Source organism: Anguilla rostrata, chromosome 10 (assembly GCF_018555375.3).
Source record: "Anguilla rostrata isolate EN2019 chromosome 10, ASM1855537v3, whole genome shotgun sequence".
Taxonomy (NCBI): Eukaryota; Metazoa; Chordata; class Actinopteri; order Anguilliformes; family Anguillidae; genus Anguilla; species Anguilla rostrata.
In genome coordinates, this window is record NC_057942.1 from 44,592,405 (window position 1) to 44,613,560 (window position 21,156).

Consider the following 21,156-nt stretch of genomic DNA (forward strand, 5'->3'; position numbering starts at 1 on the left):
AAAACAAGAGACCAACATTCTGACAGGCTTCCATTCCGAGCTCTCTTAGGAATTGAACTGTATTGCAATGCTATTTAATAGTTTATCTGTTACTGAGCACAATGGTGCATAGCATGCTCAAGACAGTGGCAGTAAAAATGAGTTAGACACCATGTAAAAAAAGAAATTTGTACATCTTACATTTATTTAAAAAAATAAATAAATAAAAGGCCTATCCCCCATTCATGTTGACCAAACATGGTAACATGATTTTAGGTTTTTTCATGCATTATTATTTTTGCATTATTTTCTTAATGACAGTTTTCTTTGGAAAGTAAATAAAATAAAGGCTGGTCTCTGCAGTCCCGTATGTTTCCAGCTATTTTTAGATTTCATAATCTGGCATAATTTTAAATAAATCTGTTATGATTTAAAGCACTTTTAATCTCTGGTCTTCAATTCTACTGGCCTCCATGTGCTCTGAGCTATCCGTGACCTTCACCTCCATGACCGCAGCAGCAATGCATGCTGGGTGACTGTTCTCTATATCTAAAGATATAATAACAACCTACAGCATGTCAGAATAGAATGCATCAAAGATGTTAAGTTTTGCCCACAATCAAGAGGTTTCAAATGTTTTTCTTTTAGGATATATGGAACATATGTTAAAGACAAGAATTTAATTCATAATTGGCATAAATTATAATATTTGGTTCGAAGTATGTGCAATAGATAGAATTTCTAATTTCAATTCTGATTTGATGTATTGATATATTGCTGGGACAGTCTAATAGCAGTCTACCTCTCATTCTGTCAATGGTACACAAGAGAGAATAACAGAGCTACATACATGGACTATGTGAGTGATGAGAACTGGGAAATGAATAAATCTTCTTTGTTTTCCTTGTATTTTTACCAAGGCGAACACATCAATAACAGCAATACTGACAACAAAAGGCAAAACAAAAGGTTCAGTCCTGTGCCCCCAAATGAGCTTTAATTGCGAGTACATCATTTAAACTGCTCATTTTTATAACACATATTTCTTCTCCTCAGTTAATTTGCTCCCAAACATTCAGATGCAATCTCAGTCCCGCATAAAATCCCAGGAGGTTTACAGTGAAACACACGGTATTCCAGCACAGCAAACCAGTAACTTCGAATTTCAGCGGCTAACTCTAACGCTCATACAGGGGCGTACGGTGTGCAAGCCTACACAAGCGCAGTCATTTCCACATCGTCAGTACCAGTATTTTGTAATTACTGTTTACTCAAGACTGCGGTCGTTATTCTTGAGCGCTCAATGTTTTGAATGGAATTACGATGCTTACTTAAGGTCTGATAGGTGGCTGTGTTGTCGTTTTATTGTCTTTCCTGTGTCATGCAGGTTTTTACGGTTTTACGGTTTTATGTACACACCTGCCGAGAATGTCCCCGTGGGGACAATAAAACTGAATATGAATGGAAATTAAGCCTGCTAGCATGATTTTTTTTCTTCTTTATTTTAATTTGGATTGGAACGCAGCCCGTGTGTTTCAGCTGAATACCCCAAAGCCTCTAGTGCTGACAGATCCATCATCACAAACCCTTTCCTGAGCACTCAATGCCTGATTAGTGGAACAGTAATGGCCAACACAAAGTTAGAGTCTAAAAAATCCACTGTAGTTGGAGAGTGCAGGGCTCATGAAGTGTGCAGTCAGTATAGATAAGTGGGGCAGTTGTGTGCACATCCTAAAGATCATTTTACATCATTGGCTGTTATTATATTTTAATGTATTCATAGGCATATTTCCTAATGCATCTGTACAGAAACTGTAGCTCACATCACTGCTTATTTCAAGTCAGTGACTTAAAGTTCTGCATGTACTTTGCCTTTTATATTTATATGACTGCCTGTGTGTATGTGTGTGTGTGTGTGTATGATGTTGTGTTTCACTCAAACCACATAGAATATACCTTTTTTTATAGAAAATATAGGTATGTTGATCAGGGCAAAGTTTGATCATGGATTTAAATGCAAATTCAAACTATTTTGTCTAAAGTTAAAATATAAATAAATTTCAAACTGATGAAATTACTCTAGACACAGCACAATTCATTGTTCTGTTTGATGTCAATAAATTACCCTTTAAGTGCAGTGATCAAAACCACATCCACACAGTAACACTGTGGTTCTTTGATTGGGTTCTAACCCAACAAATTTTACCTCATATTCAGTGCAGCCCACGTATACTGAGAGTGCAGGTAATAATAACATTCAGCACGGAAAAATACATTCCCTGAGAGGCTGTTAAGTAGCGACTGGCCTTCTCACAGTGACTCAGACACAAGGTCACCTGAGGGGACACAGGTATGGGAGCGCAGGTTCGCCCCACGGCTGCCATATGTCCACACGCCCCCCGCCCAGCCCCCCCCCTTGCCAACCCTATGGTCCCACAAGCCCCCCCCATATGGTCCCACAAAGCCCCCCCCCATATGGTCCCAGCCCCCCATTCCCACACAGCCACCCCCCCATATGGTCCCACAAAGCCACCCCCCCCCATATGGTCCCACACAGCCACCCCCCCATATGGTCCCACAAAGCCCCCCCCCATATGGTCCCACACTTCCGACTCAGAGCAGACTAGTATGAGTCTACTCTGAGTCAATATCAGTGGGACATCTCCGTGGCAACAAAACAGCTCTTCCAGATAGCTCTTAGGCTGTGCACCTAGATAAGAGACTATAGGTCCATTCCTAATATTTAACTATGCAAAGCCTCACCTGACCGGTGAGATCATTGAATTCCCACAACCCTCGTTGCTAGTTGGAGTGCTGGGGGCATTTCAGGGGGGCTATCTAACGAAATCACATTAATTCCAACGGACTTCCCCTTAAAACATGTAAAAAAAAAAACAAATAGAAAAATAAATAAATCTTAGATGTGACTCAGAGCCATTATGATAAACATCCTCAAATATTATTCATAGCTTGACAGGTCAAAATGTGCATACTTTTTGAAGTATATTGCTTTAACTGACAACTGCAGTTGTGTATGCTTTAAGAACTGCAGCAAGGTGTTCATTTAAAAGGACAGTGTGGTGGGGTGGGCGTGGTTTGAGCGTCGGCTGCAGAGAGAGAGTGTGAGAGGAGCAGCTCTCGGATCCTTCGTCACAACTGTCAGCTGGAGGTAATCAGCGCCGATAATTGTTAATTGTTTAATTGCGCTGATTGCCTCTGATTGCTTTCAACAGTGAGCCTGGGGTTTTTAAAAGGAAGACCGGAAGCCGGAGCGAGGGGGGCCGTGACAACTACGGAACGTGTCTCGTGAAAATTGTTTAAACGGAGGTAATGGCACCATTGCTACAGAACGTTGTTCCCTATGGTTTTAAAAGATGGGTTGGATCACTTTTGCCAAGTAACAAGCTTTGTAGTTGTGTAAATGATGGTTTAATTTAACAGTTAAAATAATGACAGCAAATTGACAAAATGGACAGCTTTTAAAAACTGAAACACAACCAGTGATCTGAGTGCACTGGTTTTAACTGAAAACCCAGGGTCACGTCTGAAGGGTCTTAATACACTTGCATTTTTGTGTAATGGTTTGGCAAGGTCATTAAAATGCTAAACAAGAAGAATCATGTTAAACCAGGCTTAACCAACTGGCCTTTGGCGTTCAGAATAAAATATATTTTGTTATTTTATTCTCCTAGGGGACTTTATTATGAAGCAGCAACTAATATAAAATGCAAACCACTGAGCGACTGATTCAGGACCAAATCCCCTGTGTGCCACACCTGAGCAGGCAATGCAAGGGAAGATTTAAAAAAAGGCTAAAGAGCATTCTACGCAGATAAGGAGTTAAATTACTTATTATTCAACCCATTTTTAACAGTTCCTCTGGCTCGAATAACTGCTAGATTCATTGTAGTTCACACCAGCTTGGCCAGGTACCCATTTTAATCAATGGATCACTAGTCTACATTTTAAAACTGGAATTGAATGAATATGGAACAGATGCAATCACATTGATCACTTGATGCATTTTCAAATTTCAGTATGGTGAGAAGGCAAACGCTCAGATACTTTAAACATTTTATTTTATATCTTCAGCCGGAACATCAGGACCAGCCAGCGGTCTCCCCTGAGGAGCAAGTCCTAGTGAATTATGTTTTTAAAACTAACCGATAGAGCTTGCTCCCCTTTGCCGATTTCCTGCAGGGTAATAATTTTTTTGGATGCGAAACACTTGGTGCCCTGTTCTTGCAGTCAAGGTGCAGTGGTCAGACAGTGGTGATGCATGGCACTGGCGAATTTGGGCATGTCCAACTTAATTTTGGTAATTTGGGGACTCATTTTCACCACTTCAACTAGTTTTCATTAATTTCAGACACGCATTTGATAAGATGAATGAACCCTCAACTAGTGAAACGGCTCCACAACCAACTGGCCCCTGCCCTCACTGTAGAGCACATCATGGCTTACAGATGCCATCAAATACTGAACATTCATAGAAAGCATGAAACAGAAAATGGCAAAACCATTGGATTCTGTGAAACCCACAACTTCTGTGATAAACACCTAGTCAGTATCCTTATTACCAGGCATTACAGCCTCAAAAAATGAAATAAAATAAATAATTTCTTATAGATAAGCTGCCCAACTAGTCCTCCATGCACTCATAACAATGGGTTCTAAAAGATCATACATGAAGCATGACCCACTAGGAAGTCTAAAAAGGACTTAGTCAGCTTCTAGGATTTGTGTCATTACACAAACTAAGATCTAAAGAGTAACAAACTTGACTGGAGAAAGTCTTTTTCCCCACCACTGCTTCTCACAGTGTAACTATCTGGGTGTTGGGTTACTCACACCCCCAACACCACAACTCTACTGGGGACGTTTGTTCCTCCAAAGAGTGAAGAACAAACTAATACAGATCCCCCTAAATTCTCCTGTTTTACAAACTTAGGAAACGTGCAACAGCATTTCTTTTTCCAGACCTTGCTAACCCAGCCTCAGTGTGTCACAAAACTGCTGTTTGGGGCAACTGCACATTTGGAGTCACCCACCTGAATGGGGAAAATCTTCTGCTTAAATAGACTCGGCCCAGGTAAACAGGTGTGCTGAATTTACTAATGAACTGGCTGCCTGCATACCTACTGGGGAGGCGCTAACGGGCTAACGAGAAACCTTCATTTAAAGGAAGAAAGAAATACCATCATATGAAGGAAAATAGAAGTTTATTTTAACAGGCAAACAACAAAGCTTAATTTTTTTTCCAATCTTTCCTCTTCCCTTCAGCCTTGTTGGAAGGTAGGGGAGTTTGTTATTTTTTATTTTTACAAGCTGTGTGTGTACATTTACACATTCAGATGGGCATTATATTGGAGATTTTCTGAGATTATTTGGTAAATTGGAGTTTTGTTGGCTTAACCTGGTGTGAGGCTGTTTTTCACACCATTGTCATTCTTTCAAGTGCAGTCTCACAATAGGGCAAATGAATATAACAGCTCAACAGCTTACTCAAACGCCCTATTGTGGTGTTCCCAGAGTCACACACATATAACACCAATCCTCCCCACTCACTCATGCCCAGAAATAATAACAAATGTCCCAGTAGCAGTTTGTTTTAACAGAATATGTTATTGAAATCTCCTGAAAAATTTGATAGCCCACCACTCCAACAGTCTTCGATTCTCGACTAGCCCCTCAGTTTTGTTCGCCGATTGGATTTCGTGTTTTGCATTTGCTCATTGACTCTCGTTTTGCCCTCTGCTTGCTGTATAGTGCTCTGGTTAGTGTGTTCCCAGCAGGACCACAAATCCTCCCATCGGGACGCAAGTTTGTTATTTTGTGTTGTTTTTGGGGTCAGAAAGGGGGCCGCCCTGCAGACAGCACCACGGTCTCGCCCGTCGAGTTTGCGTTAGAAAACGGTTTCATGCGGATTTTAACCGCAGCAGCACTCCCCACGTGCTGCAGGTTTACATTCTCCTCTCAGCCTGAGAATCCTCTGAAACTGGAACAGAGCTGCTGATGTGGTCTGTGTGTGGACTCTGGGGCCTCAGAGGGACTGGGAGGGACTGAGAGTCCTCAGAGGGACTGGGAGTCCTGTTTTCCCTCCATTTCCAAATTAAGAAGAAGCAGTGTGGACTTCCTCCTCAGACAGGCACTCTTTTATTTCAGCGTCACACAGATGAAGGGGGGGAGGGTGAGAGGATGAAAGGCTGCACCCCCTCACGCCGCGCGGCTCAGGGGTTTCGGGGGTTTGGGGGGTTCGGACAGGGCGCGCGAGCACCTCGATCCCGCGGGTGACTCAGCGTCCCTCCTGCCCACCTGAGATGAGCCCGTCTCCCACACAGGGGGAGCGACTGCGTCAGCAACGGCATCATCAAGGGCTGTGACGCAACTGCCGAGCTGACACACATCCTGTGTGTGTGTGTGTGTGGGGAGAGGCTTTTTCTTGTCACTGTTTAAACATCATTATGTGGCTACAAACGTATGAATGCTGCTTTGTCTCTGTTTTATTATCCTTGGCATATTTCAATATTTAAATAACATTTGTAGTTCATGTATAAATTTTTCACTCAAATTCAGAACCTTCAGCTTCCTGTTGGCATCGACTAACCAACGGGATTCAGGGCCACCAACCTTTTCAAGTTGAAGAGTAAAATTGCAATTAAAGAATTAAAGTAATGAATGGAATGCATCCTCTAAAATTTCAAGATTTGCCAGTATCCTTGTCATGAATAACCCAAAGTGTCCTAAAATCTTTCTATGTATATTTTATTATTTTCTTAAGGTTCAGATTAATTAATGAAAAGCTCAGAGTAATTAGTACATTATGTTTAAGCTCCACAGGTTGTATCGATTTTTAATGAACCTGTGGTGATCGCTTCAGGAGGGCTCTCCGGCCATAGCCTGCCCTACAGCTGATTACCCAACACAGAGCGCTGATGTATTTATGTAGCATGTAGGAGAACAGAGAGGCAAGAATCTGATCCCATATTTAATGCCACGGCGTGAATCATAAGTATACGTGGGAAGCTTGTGCTGCATGTTAAATAACGAAAGTGTTCGAGGCCCAGAAGGAAGGTATGGAGCAGCTGCCGTTTGAAAGCGCTCGCTAACCCGTGTGTGAATGGTGAGAGGGAGCTGTAGCGCCCGCTAACCCGTGTGTGAATGGTGAGAGGGAGCTGTAGCGCTCGCTAACCCGTGTGTGAATGGTGAGAGGGAGCTGTAGCGCTAACCCGTGTGAATGGTGAGAGGGAGCTGTAGCACTCGCTAACCCGTGTGAATGGTGAGAGGGAGCTGTAGCGCTCGCTAACCCGTGTGAATGGTAAGAGGGGGCTGTAGCGCTCGCTAACCCGTGTGTGAATGGTGAGAGGGAGCTGTAGCGCTAACCCGTGTGTGAATGGTGAGAGGGAGCTGTAGCGCTCGCTAACCCGTGTGTGAATGGTGAGAGGGAGCGCCCGCTAACCCGTGTGTGAATGGTGAGAGGGGGCTGTAGGGCTAACCCGTGTGTGAATGGTGAGATGGGGCTGTACTGCTCACTAACTCGTGAGAATGGTGAGAGGAAGCTGTATCGCTCGCTAACCCGTGTGTGAATGGTGAGAGGGAGCTGTAGCGCTCACTAACCCGTGTGTGAATGGTGAGAGGGAGCGCTCGCTAACCCGTGTGTGAATGGTGAGAGGGAGCGCCCGCTAACCCGTGTGTGAATGGTGAGAGGGGGCTGTAGGGCTAACCCGTGTGTGAATGGTGAGAGGGAGCGCTCGCTAACCCGTGTGTGAATGGTGAGAGGGAGCTGTAGCGCTAACCCGTGTGTGAATGGTGAGATGGGGCTGTACTGCTCACTAACTCGTGTGAATGGTGAGAGGAAGCTGTATCGCTCGCTAACCCGTGTGTGAATGGTGAGAGGGAGCGCTCGCTAACCCGTGTGTGAATGGTGAGAGGGAGCTGTAGCGCTCGCTAACCCGTGTGTGAATGGTGAGAGGGAGCTGTAGCGCTCGCTAACCCGTGTGTGAATGGTGAGAGGGAGCTGTAGCGCTAACCCGTGTGTGAATGGTGAGAGGGAGCTGTAGCGCTAACCCGTGTGTGAATGGTGAGAGGGAGCGCTCGCTAACCCGTGTGTGAATGGTGAGAGGGAGCTGTAGCGCTAACCCGTGTGTGAATGGTGAGAGGGAGCTGTAGCGCTAAACCCGTGTGTGAATGGTGAGAGGGAGCTGTAGCGCTCTAACCCGTGTGTGAATGGTGAGAGGGAGCGTCTCGCTAACCCGTGTGTGAATGGTGAGAGGGAGCTGTAGCGCTAACCCGTGTGTGAATGGTGAGAGGGAGCTGTAGCGCTAACCCGTGTGTGAATGGTGAGAGGGAGCTGTAGCGCTAACCCGTGTGTGAATTGTGAGAGGGAGCTGTAGCGCTAACCCGTGTGTGAATGGTGAGAGGGGGCTGTAGCGCTCGCTAACCCGTGTGTGAATGGTGAGAGGGAGCTGTAGCGCTCGCTAACCCGTGTGTGAATGGTGAGAGGGAGTGTTCGCTAACCCGTGTGTGAATGGTGAGAGGGAGTGTTCGCTAACCCGTGTGTGAATGGTGAGAGGGAGCTGTAGCGCTCGCTAACCCGTGTGTGAATGGTGAGAGGGAGTGTTCGCTAACCCGTGTGTGAATGGTGAGAGGGAGCTGTAGCGCTCGCTAACCCTAGCGCTAACCTGTTGGGTTCTCAGGTGAGATGCTCCTCTTCTGGCAGCGCTGGCCTCTGTCCGTGATGACTCAGCCGGGGACGGAGGGAAGTACGGGGTTAGTCACGTATCGGCTCTGAGGCTCTGAGGTGTGAACCAAGGCCCGTTGCACCTGTTCCTCCAAACCAGCGACCGCCCCCCCCCCCCCCCACACACACACACATCACCCATCAGAGAGGAGCCCTGTGCACACTGATAACCACAGAAGAAAACATTGGGCCATCACTGAGCTACTATCTGGGAAGGTTTTTCAGGAATATGGTATGAAATGTACCCGTATGTAGCGAAACTGAAAATAACATGCATAAGCTCTGGTATTAAATGCTGAAATGCTTGCAATTAATTACAATTTCCTGGAAATGGCTAAAGGTTTTTATCAAATTGCGGTAAGATTAAAAACAACATATTTTTTCTGCCCTTCTTCTTAAAATTAGGTTGAAGGCGTCTTTATTATGAGTCATGCAAAAACAGGCAACATATTCAGGCACATTTTAAAAGCTTAATTTCTCTGCAGCGTGTTTTAGCTGCTTAAGCTACCAGTGGAGGTGAGGTCACACTTTGGGACTGGGAGTGAATTCAGTCATGAACAGACAATATTCTGATATTTTATCCGGTGATTTAAATTAAACCATGAGACCAGAGAGAACAGTAAATGCGTTTTCAATTCCTGTAAGTATTCTAATATCACCTCCAGGAGATGGAAGTATGAACCCTGCATTTACAACTTTACATCAGGAATTGTTTTTCTCCTGTTCATGAATTTGGAGAAAGTTAAAACACACCTTTTTCTTACGGCTTAAAACTAAAAGACAAAAAGTGAAGGGTGTCTTTAGGAGCCGTTTCATTGCGCCATTTTACGAGAATAATTTCAAATTGTCTTACACTGACATCTGGTGGCCAACCCCAGTAAAAACCAGAACAATAACCTCCTGGGTCTGAAGCGGTCCCATGTAATGGTGTTATTGGGCACAGATCAGAGATTAGGTCCATAGGAATTTTTTTTTTTTAATTTAATTTAATTTTTTAAATAAATTTGACACTGAACCAATTTGACATTTTGGTTTCACCATGTATGAAATTCCAGCATCTTATATACAAAGTCCCACCCATTCAGAATGCAGATGTTAATGATATTCACAACCATTATGGCTCTACGACGGGGGGCTGGGGAGGGCCCCTGTCTCAGGCATGCTCTGGGGCTCTTTGCCTCCGTGGGGGGGCTGGCCAGGCTTGGCTTGCCCCTCGGCCCCCTGGGAAGGCCTCTTCAGTGGCTCGACCCGCAGCTGGGCGGTCCGCTCTTGCTCCTTCTGCACCTCAGCCAATGCCGTGAGGGGGAACAGGGACGTGGGGCCTGAGAGAGCACAGGAAGCAGCCACGATAACCACGTCCGTGACACACACCTGCGCACACCTGCGCAGCTACATCACTCAGACAGGAGACCCAGGGCTCAGAAACAAGACTTTCAGGAGAATGCAGGGACAGGAATCCTCAAAGCAAAGGAGTTTATGGTAAAATGAGAGGAAGTACCTTCGTCTTCTAAAAAGTTCCGCTTTCTGTTCAACTCAGACTGGTTCTTGCGGAGCTGATCTTCCAGGATTATCAGATTGCAGCGTAAATTGTTTATCTCAGTGATCAGTGTTGCATTTTCCTACATGGCATTATTAGAAAGAAAAACATTATGAAGTGTTCATCTATTCTGCAAATTTCTATGAAATAAAACTCAAGATGGGAAATTACCAATGACATCCTTACATAGGATTCTGACTCTTTATTCAGAACAGTTCAGAAGGGTACTAATTAGCATTTCTAAGATCTGAGAAGCATAATGTCACATTTCAGCAGTAAAGTACTGAGGCATTAGCCAGTAACAGGGTCACACTGACCTTCATGGTCTTCATAGTGGAAGCCTGGCGCGTTTCCGTCTCCCTGGCCAGCATGCTCTTGAGTGCATGAATCGCGTTCCTCGCCATTTCCTCCCGCTGATGGGGGCGAGACAAGGGCATGATCAGCGAGGCTCACCTCTTACAGCCGCGCTGCACTGACTGAACATTCCCTCTCAGTATCTCATCAGAGCTTACATGTCACTAACTTTGAAACTTTAAACTATTTTGAAAAAAAAAAAACTTTTTTGCTACATGAAACTTTCAGTCTGTTACTTCTTTAGCCAATGTTTTAATGCTGTTGCAAAAATTCCTGCATATGAATTTGAATTTAAACAGACTCTGAAATCTGACTAATGAATTTAAATTTTCTCTGAAACCCTCAAGCCAAACTAACCAACCAACTTTACTAACACACCTCACATAAAACCTGACGAATGCTCTCCTGAGAGTCGGAGTCCAGCCGCTGGATGAACTCCTGCATCAGAAACACAATCAGCCTCACATGGCAACGCAAACTCACACCCTGCACATTGCTATACTTCTGAGAAACATTCATATCAACTACAGCTAAATTTAAAATATCAATTAGAAAGAATGAGTGGAAGTGCAGGAATTCATTCACTTCCTTGGTAATGAATTTTAAACACCCTTCACCCCCTCGAAAATCTTTTCGGGCTGGCCACAATAAAACGCTGTTGCTAGGGAAAAGGTCTCTGGATGCTGCTTCAGGCTGGCAGAGCGCACAGGTGTCTCACCACATCGGACGGCTCCAGGTAGGTGCTGTGGAGCTTCCATATCCCTTCCTTCAGTCTCCGGGGGTCCTGGATGAACTCCACACAGTGGTGAAGGTCCGACTTGAAGCTCCACATCCGAGACTCCATGTTGCTCAGCTGAAAGGAGGAGGGGTGGGGCACAGACCTTCTCTTTAACACAACCCCAGTCACAGTATGGCAAGGTCACAGGAAACAATGTTAGCCACAATATGGCTCTTCTAATGGTCCTCGTGAGTTCACTGAAAGTGTCCTAATTCTTGTTGAAATTTTGCCTGCATGAGGCGGAATCCTCAGGGTTATTAGAAGAGCTTTTGAATGTGAGTGTTGGGCTTTTGGGAGCAAAGCAGGGAGTAAATAACATAATGTGGCATTACTGTGTCACCACCAACGTGGCAGTAATGTGGCAGTAATGTGGCATACGCCCTGTTTAATGTGTCAGACAGTACAGCGTTATTTTCATGCGTAAGGGCCCTCTTATCAGTGTGTACAGTAAGTGTCCTTGTCTACAGTGGTACTCTGGTCACACACATACCTTTTGCATTTCTCTACGCTTATCTGTATCTGAGACCTTCAGTTTCACTTTGAGTTCTGATATTATCAGCTTCATCTTGGTGTTCTCCGTTTTGAACATCTCCAGTTCACCCTCCATCTATGTGAAAACAAAAAGAAACAGGTCTAAATTAATTTTTCCCGCTAGCAACGGTCATTACCAATCAGTCCCTTGGCTCTTTATGTGAATCCCCTTTACTGTAGGGAGTGCACCCACCCACCCATCTCCACCCATCTCCACCCACCCACCCATATAACAAGGTACAATCATTGACATTTGAAAAATCTTCAGAGCTCCAACATGTATTCAATAATCCTTCATTCCATAAACAGCAAAAACAAAATGAGGTATTTGTATATGCAAATGTACTCAGTATAAGTTCAGATAGTTCTTGGTGTCTTTACCTCCTGGATCTGCTCCTTCATCTCTTCGATGATCTTCTCATTGGGCTCGACTTTATTCAGCAGCTCTTTGATTTTGTAGTCCATGAGAAATTTGGACTTATCGAGGTCTGTGATCATGTTCCTCAGTTCACTGATACACTTCTCCTGTAGAGACACACTGTATGCTAGTGCTTCACCACCATACACACTTCTGCTGCAGGGACACACTGTATGCTAGTGCTTCACCACCATACGCACTTCTGCTGCAGGGACACACTGTATGCTAGTGCTTCACCACCATACGCACTTCTGCTGCAGGGACACACTGTATGCTAGTGCTTCACCACCATACGCACTTCTGCTGCAGGGACACACTGTATGCTAGTACTTCAGCACCATACACACTTCTGCTGCAGGGACACACTGTATGCTAGTGCTTCACCACCACACGCACTTCTGCTGTAGAGACACACTGTATGCTAGTGCTTCAGCACCATACGCACTTCTCCTGCAGAGACACACTGTATGCTAGTGCTTCACCACCATACGCACTTCTGCTGCAGGGACACACAGTATGCTAGTGCTTTCCCCTCCATTTGCTACATCAGTGCACAGCAAGCTTGGCAAAAGACACAAACATCTCACAGTTAATTCAGGCTTGTGGGGCTCCAACACTGATTAAGAGCAGAAATTTAAATGTATTCCATACAGTGTCTTGTCTTAAGTTTTCTTAGCGTAGTTCTTTGAAATTGCACTGATGCACTTACAGGGTCTAATCCTTTCACTGGCAACTTCTAAACACTAAGTAAGCTATTGATTTAGCCTCAGCAAATACATTTATAGAGCCTCGTGATTTCAGAGCACTGCTACACTGAAGTAATTAAACAGAAAATATAAAAAGGGACTAAGAAGAAGGGTGTGGCTGATATTTTTCTCACAGAATCTACCATGTATTCAGCATACCTTCTCCTCAATATTGCTGTTCCTCAGTTTGATCTCATTCTTAAAGCCCACAATGTCCTTCTTTAAGGCATCGATGACATTCTGACGCTTCTGAAGTTCCAGTTTCAGTTTCTCGATCTCCGTGTTCTTGTTGCTCATCTCCTTCTGCACATGACTGGCCTATAAGGACAAAACGTGAAACAGAAACATGGAGAATGACTTTCCCCCCACACATAAATGGCCCTGAATAGTACAGGCTGTCCCTCACTGTGAAACTTAAACAAAGACACACATGACACAGACACAGATACATTACAGAAACAGGCTGAGCGACACCAGAGACCTTTTTCCTCATGATGCCGGTCTCGTCCCGGTACTCGGTGGCGATGGCCTTCTCTTTCTGTAGCTCGTGCTCATATCTGCAGCGGATGTCCAGGATCTCTCGGTCCGCGTCTTCCTCCATCATCTTCTTCATCACCTCATACTCCTGCTGCTGCTGATGGGACACGCTTTCGCTCTGGGGCACAGCGTGAAGAGGAAGGACAGAGGAAGGACAAAGAGGAACGACAGGTAAGACTGACCATGTGGACACTGTCCTCTGCCCTAAAAGCGTTTGTTCTTGATCCTACATTCCTTGTACACAGAAAGGTGCTATCACAATGAGCCTACTTTCCTATTTATCAGCCATATTCCTGAGTGGTCACTGCTGTTAGCTTAGCGATGTTCTCCCCCAACCCCATGCTCCTCAATGCTCACTGCTGTTAGCTTAGCGATGTTCTCCCCCAACCCCATGCTCCTCAATGCTCACTGCTGTTAGCTTAGCGATGTTCTCCCCCAACCCCATGCTCCTCAATGCTCACTGCTGTTAGCTTAGCGATGTTCTCGCCAACCCCATGCTCCTCAATGCTCACTGCTGTTAGCTTAGCGATGTTCTCCCCCAACCCCATGCTCCTCAATGCTCACTGCTGTTAGCCTAACAATGTTCTCCTGCAGCCTGGACTCGTAACGTCCAGTTAGGTCCTGGAGCACCCGTCTGTGGCTGTCCTCAATCTTGTGGAGTTTGGACTCATACTCCTCCAGCTTCTTCTGGGAGTTGAGCTGCATGGCGTGGGAGACCTCGTACTCGTGAGTCAGCTTCCGGTACGTATCCGCCTCTGGAGAGCGCCACACGGAGGAACACAAGAGAATGACAGCACTCCATACTGCCCTCCATTCAGGGATTGGCAATTCTTGTATGCAGCCATTTGTTGCCAGCAATCGCCCTGGCCTATTTAGCAAATTAGCTGAATATACCAATGCTGGTTTGACTGAAGATTAGACCACAGTAAAATGTTTCATGTAGGGACACAAGCAATCTTCATGATTTTATGAGTGGTTTCTTTGCATATATTAACTTGTAGCATGGGCTTACTTAAAATTCGAAGCTCTCTGGTGTTCTTCTCCACCACTGCTTCCATTGTCTCCTCGTGGAACAGCTCCAGCCTCTCATTCTCAGTTGTAAGAACCTACAAAACATTTCACAGATCATCAGGTTGTGCCATGTTATTAAACTCGGGTCTCACAGAGTCTTACGTGACGTTCTCAGCCCACCTCGTTGTTGGTTTTCAGGTTCTCAATCTCCTCGGTGTACTTCTCCGTCATCTTCCGCACTTCCCGCTCGTGGTCCATGTCCTTGAAGCAAAGCTGAAATCTGTTGTCTATTTTCAGTTCCTTCACTTGAGTCCTGAGCTCCTGCATGAGCCGGTTCTGGAGAGTTTGTAAATAGAAGATGAGAAGGTGATTATTTCATAAATATTATTTCAGAAATATACACTATGATTACACATATATTACCAAATGTGCAACCTGTTGTGTTCTGGCAGTCAATGGGCGTGTGTACCTTTTCCTCTAGGTCAGACTTGGTGATGAAGATCTCCTCCAAGTAGCACAACTCCATGTCCTTCTTCAGACCATACCTCTCCCAGACAATCTTCCAGATGAACAGGCAGCCGTCCTCTGATACAGTCAGCAGGAAGTGGTCATCAAATGTGACGATCATCTGGGGACATCGAAAATTCAGTGTTGTGAGAATCTTTAAGGACAGAATAAAACTGATATGTAATGAAAATGTGTTTTCCTATAAAAGACATTTTTTTTCTCCAGTATAAAAATGAATCCAGAAGGTCTTGCTTTTCTGTGTTCGGTCATGAAATGGACAGGCACCTTGGTAATAGGAGCAGTGTGGCCCTGGCCCTGGTACAGGAAGTTCTTCGGTTCAAACAGGGGACAGGATATGGCCATCACGGCTCCAGTAGTGGTGCCACAGAACAGCACCCTGCCGGACCGGGACAGGGCCATCGTTGTGTAGGTGACGTCACCGGTTGGCACTTCAGCCAGGATCTACGAAACAGAGAACAAAAGCACGGAGGACATCTGAGATCTATACCCAAAGTAAAACAGTTGAAATGGAAACATAGATATCTGCCTACTTGCAGGAAGAAACAGTCTCACTCATTCAAAAACCCCTGCCTTACGGTTTGCTCATGTGTTCATAAGCTGTGAAAGTCTACTTCCAACCATTTCAACAAAAGTAATGATAGCGTCATGTGAATTTTATGACATATATGATTGTTTCATTTTAATTTCAACATTAACATTATATGGGAAACATGCTTCATTGAGATTGCTGTTTCACAATCAACACACGTCCATGAAGAAACTTGAGATCATTTTCATATACCTTGGCATCATGAATCTCTCTCAGGGTAAAGTCTGTTCCCACAACAAAGACGATCTTGCTGTCGGGGGAAATGGCAACACTAGTGTACATGTAAGACGTGTGGACGATCTCTAACTGCAGCTCGCCGGTGATGACGTTCCACTCATAAACAGCACCATCCACATCAAGCGACACCAGCTTTCTGTCATCTTCACTCCAATCGATGGACTGAACCTGAGACAGCATATCAATCATCTTGGTAAAAACTGCACCCATTTCACCATTTTGTCTGTCCAAAACCATTAAAGTGCTACTTTGCATGTACAGTGGAGTCCAGAAGTTTAGACAGTGACACAATTTTAGTTGAGTCTGCACACTTTTATATATCGTAGTAACTCTACTCTCACCTTTTTCTTGTGACCCGTAAGTTTCAGGACTTTTTCCAGTGTTGTAGTGGAGAAAAAGTGAATGTCGGTTCCACAGGCGACTGCAAACACGTGCCCCCCATGGCTGAACCCACACTGGGGGGGCGTGAGGGGGGGGAGGAATCACACAACAGCAAGTCATTAAAGGACACACTCACCCTTTAATATAAATGTGAACAGGCATTAGGCAGCAAGAGCCAATTTGGTCAGTACACAGCAGAATGTGTGGAGAGTTTGTCCTCCCCCAGGGCACACCTCTCTACACCCTGCCAGAGGGAACTCCTTGAAGGTTCTGACGTCATCGATAAGCAAGTTCAGCAAAAGCAGCTTTTTTAGGAAGACGACCAGGATGGAGAGACCGGTGGGGTGGAGTGCTATGCTGAGCGGAACCTCACAGAACACCTTGCAGAGCTCCAGCGTCCTGGGAGAACACACGCAATCAAGAGAGAAGATCCATGTTCAATTATTTATATATGGCTATAAAATCTTCAATGCTCAACTTCTGTAAAGTAGCGGACATCTCTTAAACAAAACACTGATCATTCATATTTTATTAATTTCATTTCGGCCTTAAACAGACACTGGAATATGTCACGTCTTCATGTACATTAATTCAGAAGTTCTGTGATAGAAGGTGCAAATGACAGTGCCTACGCTGGAAATAAGAGAGCACTTCTGCACTTTTCTGTTAAAAATCTGTCGTAGTTTTGAAGTTATGGTTTGGTTAAGATCCAGTGAAGAGGTATGCAGTGACACTGCATGTTGACCATACCTGGTCTCGAAGTTCCAGATGCGGACCGTGCGGTCCTTGGAGCAGGTGGCCAGGAGCGGTTTCTGAATGCAGATGGACAGACCGGTAACGGCACCACAGTGGAAGGAGTGGGACAGGAACTGAAACTGGGGTTGGTCCTTCTCCTAAAAAATAAGAGCCAGATTAGCCTTCATTCGCTGACCGAGGGGACGTCAGCACCGTATGAACTGAGCATGCTCATCGGAGCGTTACCGAGGTCAAGTCCACGGTGTAGAGCTGCCCAAGGTCAGTGCCGACTGTCAGGCTCTTCTTCAGTGGACTAACACACATGGAGGCAATCTCCTGCTGCACAGCTAGGATGGGATCGTTGCTATAGATATCAAACGGGATCTGGAAAACATACACATAAATCATACACATAAAAACACTCAAATCTACTGGTTTCCTAGTGACATAATTACTAAGAGATATATGTAGAACACATACAGGGAAGTCCTATCCAGACCACTGGCAGTTTTAAAATAAGATTTAGACAAATCCAATCAATTTAAACCTTCTATTTAGACCAAAATCAGGGGACAAATGGGACAGACTTGTGCAAACACAGAAGTGTAAACAGGGCCTGATATTAGTTTGAAATAGGCTTAGTATTACTGAAATCAGAATAATGTTTTCACAAAGAGAAGACCCAGGCACCCGGATCTCTCTGGATATCCTGTAGATGTCCGTATCCTTCGTCTTCTGGAACAGATAAACCAACCCTGGTCCAGCGGAGCAGGCAAAGCCCTTGGAGTAGGCAGCGATGGCTGTGACATGGATGTCTTCCTGCTTCTGCTCCTCTAACCTAAAGGACAGAAATAGATCACTAGTCTGGGAGTAATGCCTGCAATTCGAGCAAAAGCCACTGTGTGTCACTGTATCTCCACTAGTGCGGGAATTCTGACCATGGAAAACGCTAATGTCAATTTCCAGTCTCAATTCCCCCAGCCTTAAATCAATGATTAACTGTTTTTAATGGAAATGCTCAATGACATTTCATTTGTCAGGCTTTAAACATAAAATATGTTTATATCCTCTGCCAAGCATCTGGCAAATAAAAAGCAATGTAATGTAATCACACTCTCCTACGTACCGTTCAGGGTCCTGTATGGTTCTCAGGTCTGTCCTCCACAGCAGGTCTTGGTACCTGAAGAGGAGCAGTTGGCCCCTGTCAGTGCCCATCAGCACCTCGCTCTCAGACACCCAGTCATAGGACAGGTAGTGGTGGGGCTCCTGCCTCTTGCTGTTGGTCTGTTTCAGGGTCCCCTCCACATAACTGAAGAACTTGAACACGCCATGTCCACACACAAAGACCTGAGTATTGTCCTGAGGATTGAAGCTCACCTGTATAAAATAAAGAATTAAATTAATAAAGGGTGTGCGTAAAATATTCACACTTCACCCGTATTCAGTGCTGCAGGCAGTAAACCGTAACTTGTGTAAAACGCTCCGGGCCAATGTTTTGTGGGTGGTGATGTAGCACAATGGGCTGGGAGCTGGGCTTGTGACTCAAAGGCTGTGGGTTCAGCTGAACGCTGGGAGGCTGCTGTTCTACCCCTGAGTGAGGTACTTAACTCACGCCTCCTTAGCTCACACAACAAAACTTATCATTAGGGGGAATAACTGTGTTAATGTTGTCATAGTCATTGCTGTCTACATACCTTACAGATGGGAGAGGTGGGCCCACCAGTCTTTATGGTGGGAATGAGCTTATTCTTCTGCCAGATCCACAAGAAGAGGGTCCAGTCTGGTTCTCCTGACTGCCCAATCAGGTATTGAGAGTCATGGGAGAAGGCCATACAGACAAACACCTGCAAAAGGCCTTCTCCACTCAGCACCTTCCTCTTCCTCATGTAATCTTGCTGAAGTTCATACACTGTGACGGTGCTCTTCTCACCGCGTTCTGACACAGCCAGGTAGAGACGGTCCGGGCTGATGGCCAAGGCCTGCAATCCTTGGCTTTTCTCAGTAGCTGCGTTAAAACGCATCATGTGTTAACTGCTCATCCTCCACGCGGGCAAGGTTTCATCTTTTTGTTTCAAACACATTTTTAAAGACAACATATGGACAAGCATGCCGATCCTCCGTGATGTGATGTGAGCCTGGACACCTGCTAACTAAGCGACCTCCCAGTGCTTTGAAATTTTAAAACGGACTGTCTACCACATTTGGAAGTTAAGTGTCCATTCTTAGCATCTAACCAGTCGTTTATCCACTAAAACTCAACAGTTGTTTACTAGCTAGAACATATATACCTGTAACGAAGCGCTGACATTTCCGGTGAGTGTCATAGAAAACACAGTTGTTTCCAGACGGGAAAATTATGGTCTGTTCATCAAAATAGGCAAGGCTGTTTGGCACCCTGGCCTGCGTTCCAAAGACAAAGTGTGGCTGAGCGCTAGCCACCGCCGACATGATCCAGCTGTAGCCTAGAGGAAGAGCGAACATTGTAGCCTGTTTGACTGTGGTGTACTTGTAGACGTCAGGAGAGGGATGTATGAAAATATCAGGAATGCTTGCGATATCGACTGAATGCTTCCAACTGTATTTTGAACACTTTTTTTGCATTCAAAAAACGTTATTTACGATTTTCTCCTTTCAACGTTTCCCGTTAAGTCAGTAGCCTATTTACATAGGTCTGTCCAGCTAAAGAAAGTCTGTATCTGACAGCCGGTTAGGTTACAAGTGGCTACTCTACACATAACACATGCATCCGTACCATGAACATATTCAAATGAAACGAAATAACAAGTTGCCTTACAAGTGAGTCAGCCTATGGGACAAGTAGCCACTAATTAGTGAGCAATATTTAACGTCGTGTGAAAAAACTGTAACTCAAAATCACGGTTCAATCACAAGCACAGATATTTAATTTTGACTTTCTCCTTTAAGGCCCTCATTTCAACAAAAGCATCATTACACAGCTAACCTCACCTACCTTAATCCACTCTTTACACTGGACTCCTTTTCTAGCACACAGAATATTTAGCTTTTAATGGCATTCCAAAGCTACTGTGACAAAACAAGGAGCTATCAAGAGCAAAAGAAGTCAAAAAGAATCCCACTGCTCTTAAATGGTTAAGCTTTCACACATAGGTTCTGTGTGATTTATATGGAATTTTCACATTAAAGTAGAGTTATTATTGCTTTCTTCTTGTAAAAGCAAGATCTGAACTGCGCCGGGGTAGAGGTTACCAGACGTAAAGATAGCACGGTTTACATTAATGTGATGGAGTAAGCCGCCAAGCATATTGCGTGCACAAGCCGCCAATCAGCGAATCGCTTTGTTACAAATGCACAGCAACCTTATCATTAAGTCAGCTATCATTTTTAAGTGAACTACTCCTTATTTTTAAAAAGAATTTCGTCTCACATTTACTGCATCGCTGCTGCTAGAAACCATGGTAAGACGCAGCAGTCCAGAGTTAAAACCATGGTGATGACGTATTGCCATTAAAAATATATTTACATACAACATAACTTGCATGAATAATGGAGTGATTTATAGGCAAAGATATTTACTACATAATATATACTTCTGCACTGTCTTGTGCCCTGGGACTGTAACAGATTAATATTCATTCAGAGAAACACTCCATTCTTTTCATATTAATATTTAATGTTTGTATGTCAGCATATATCTAGCCTAGTTGTAAACTTGTGTTCTTACTTTGGCAGACCAATGGTTTGTAGACTGTATTCGCACAAATGGCCAACTGTCAAGCTTCACTGGGGCATTATTTGCAGTGTTTGGCTCTACAGTACCCTTATATTCACACTGGTACTCTGATTCAACTTTGTCTACTTTTGTGTGATTTAGTTAATGTCAGAGGAAATGTACAGGGGGATGTTGGTCTGTGCTATTTTTAAATGATGTGGATGTTATCTCCCTAGTGAACACATACATGACTTGCATTTTGAATCCATTGAATCTTTTATCTGTAGAGTGAAATACCTTCTACACCAAAGGGTTTATTTTTCAAGGGTTGAAAAATAAGTTCTATAATATTTGATCAACTAAC

At 44.5% G+C, this 21,156-nt stretch overlaps 1 protein-coding gene across 2 annotated transcripts; it reads right to left on the reverse strand.

Moving 5' to 3' along the window:
- Window positions 1-9,092: 9,092 nt before the first annotated feature.
- Window positions 9,093-21,118, reverse strand: LOC135233651 (cilia- and flagella-associated protein 57-like). Of its 2 annotated transcripts, XM_064297430.1 has the most exons (24): window positions 20,073-21,118; window positions 19,390-19,563; window positions 18,796-19,106; window positions 18,228-18,478; window positions 17,792-17,939; window positions 17,348-17,485; window positions 17,117-17,259; window positions 16,600-16,765; window positions 16,327-16,440; window positions 15,941-16,153; window positions 15,424-15,600; window positions 15,101-15,259; window positions 14,812-14,967; window positions 14,633-14,726; window positions 14,185-14,375; window positions 13,565-13,738; window positions 13,243-13,401; window positions 12,301-12,444; window positions 11,879-11,995; window positions 11,329-11,463; window positions 10,989-11,048; window positions 10,574-10,669; window positions 10,218-10,338; window positions 9,095-10,041 (listed from the first exon to the last, which is right to left on the reverse strand). In XM_064297430.1, exons 2-24 carry the CDS (start codon window positions 19,547-19,549, stop codon window positions 9,842-9,844), a joined length of 3,627 nt encoding a protein of 1,208 aa, XP_064153500.1. In that variant the 5' UTR covers window positions 19,550-19,563; window positions 20,073-21,118; the 3' UTR covers window positions 9,095-9,841. The 2 variants fall into 2 exon arrangements, with proteins under 2 accessions (XP_064153501.1, XP_064153500.1); XM_064297431.1 differs by lacking the exon at window positions 10,989-11,048 and having other exon boundaries at window positions 9,093-10,041.
- Between the last annotated feature and the right edge of the window lie 38 nt (window positions 21,119-21,156).

Bases quoted from the DNA above. Each gene is read 5' to 3' on its own strand.
- LOC135233651 (XM_064297430.1), bottom strand. From the start codon at position 19,549: ATGTCGGCGGTGGCTAGCGCTCAGCCACACTTTGTCTTTGGAACGCAG. The intron at 18,479-18,795 runs GTATGTAGACAG...TATTTTATACAG, and splicing joins CCACCTCTCCCATCTGTAAG to GTGAGCTTCAATCCTCAGGA. The intron at 11,464-11,878 runs GTATGTGTGTGA...TCCTCCTTTCAG, and splicing joins AGCGTAGAGAAATGCAAAAG to CTGAGCAACATGGAGTCTCG.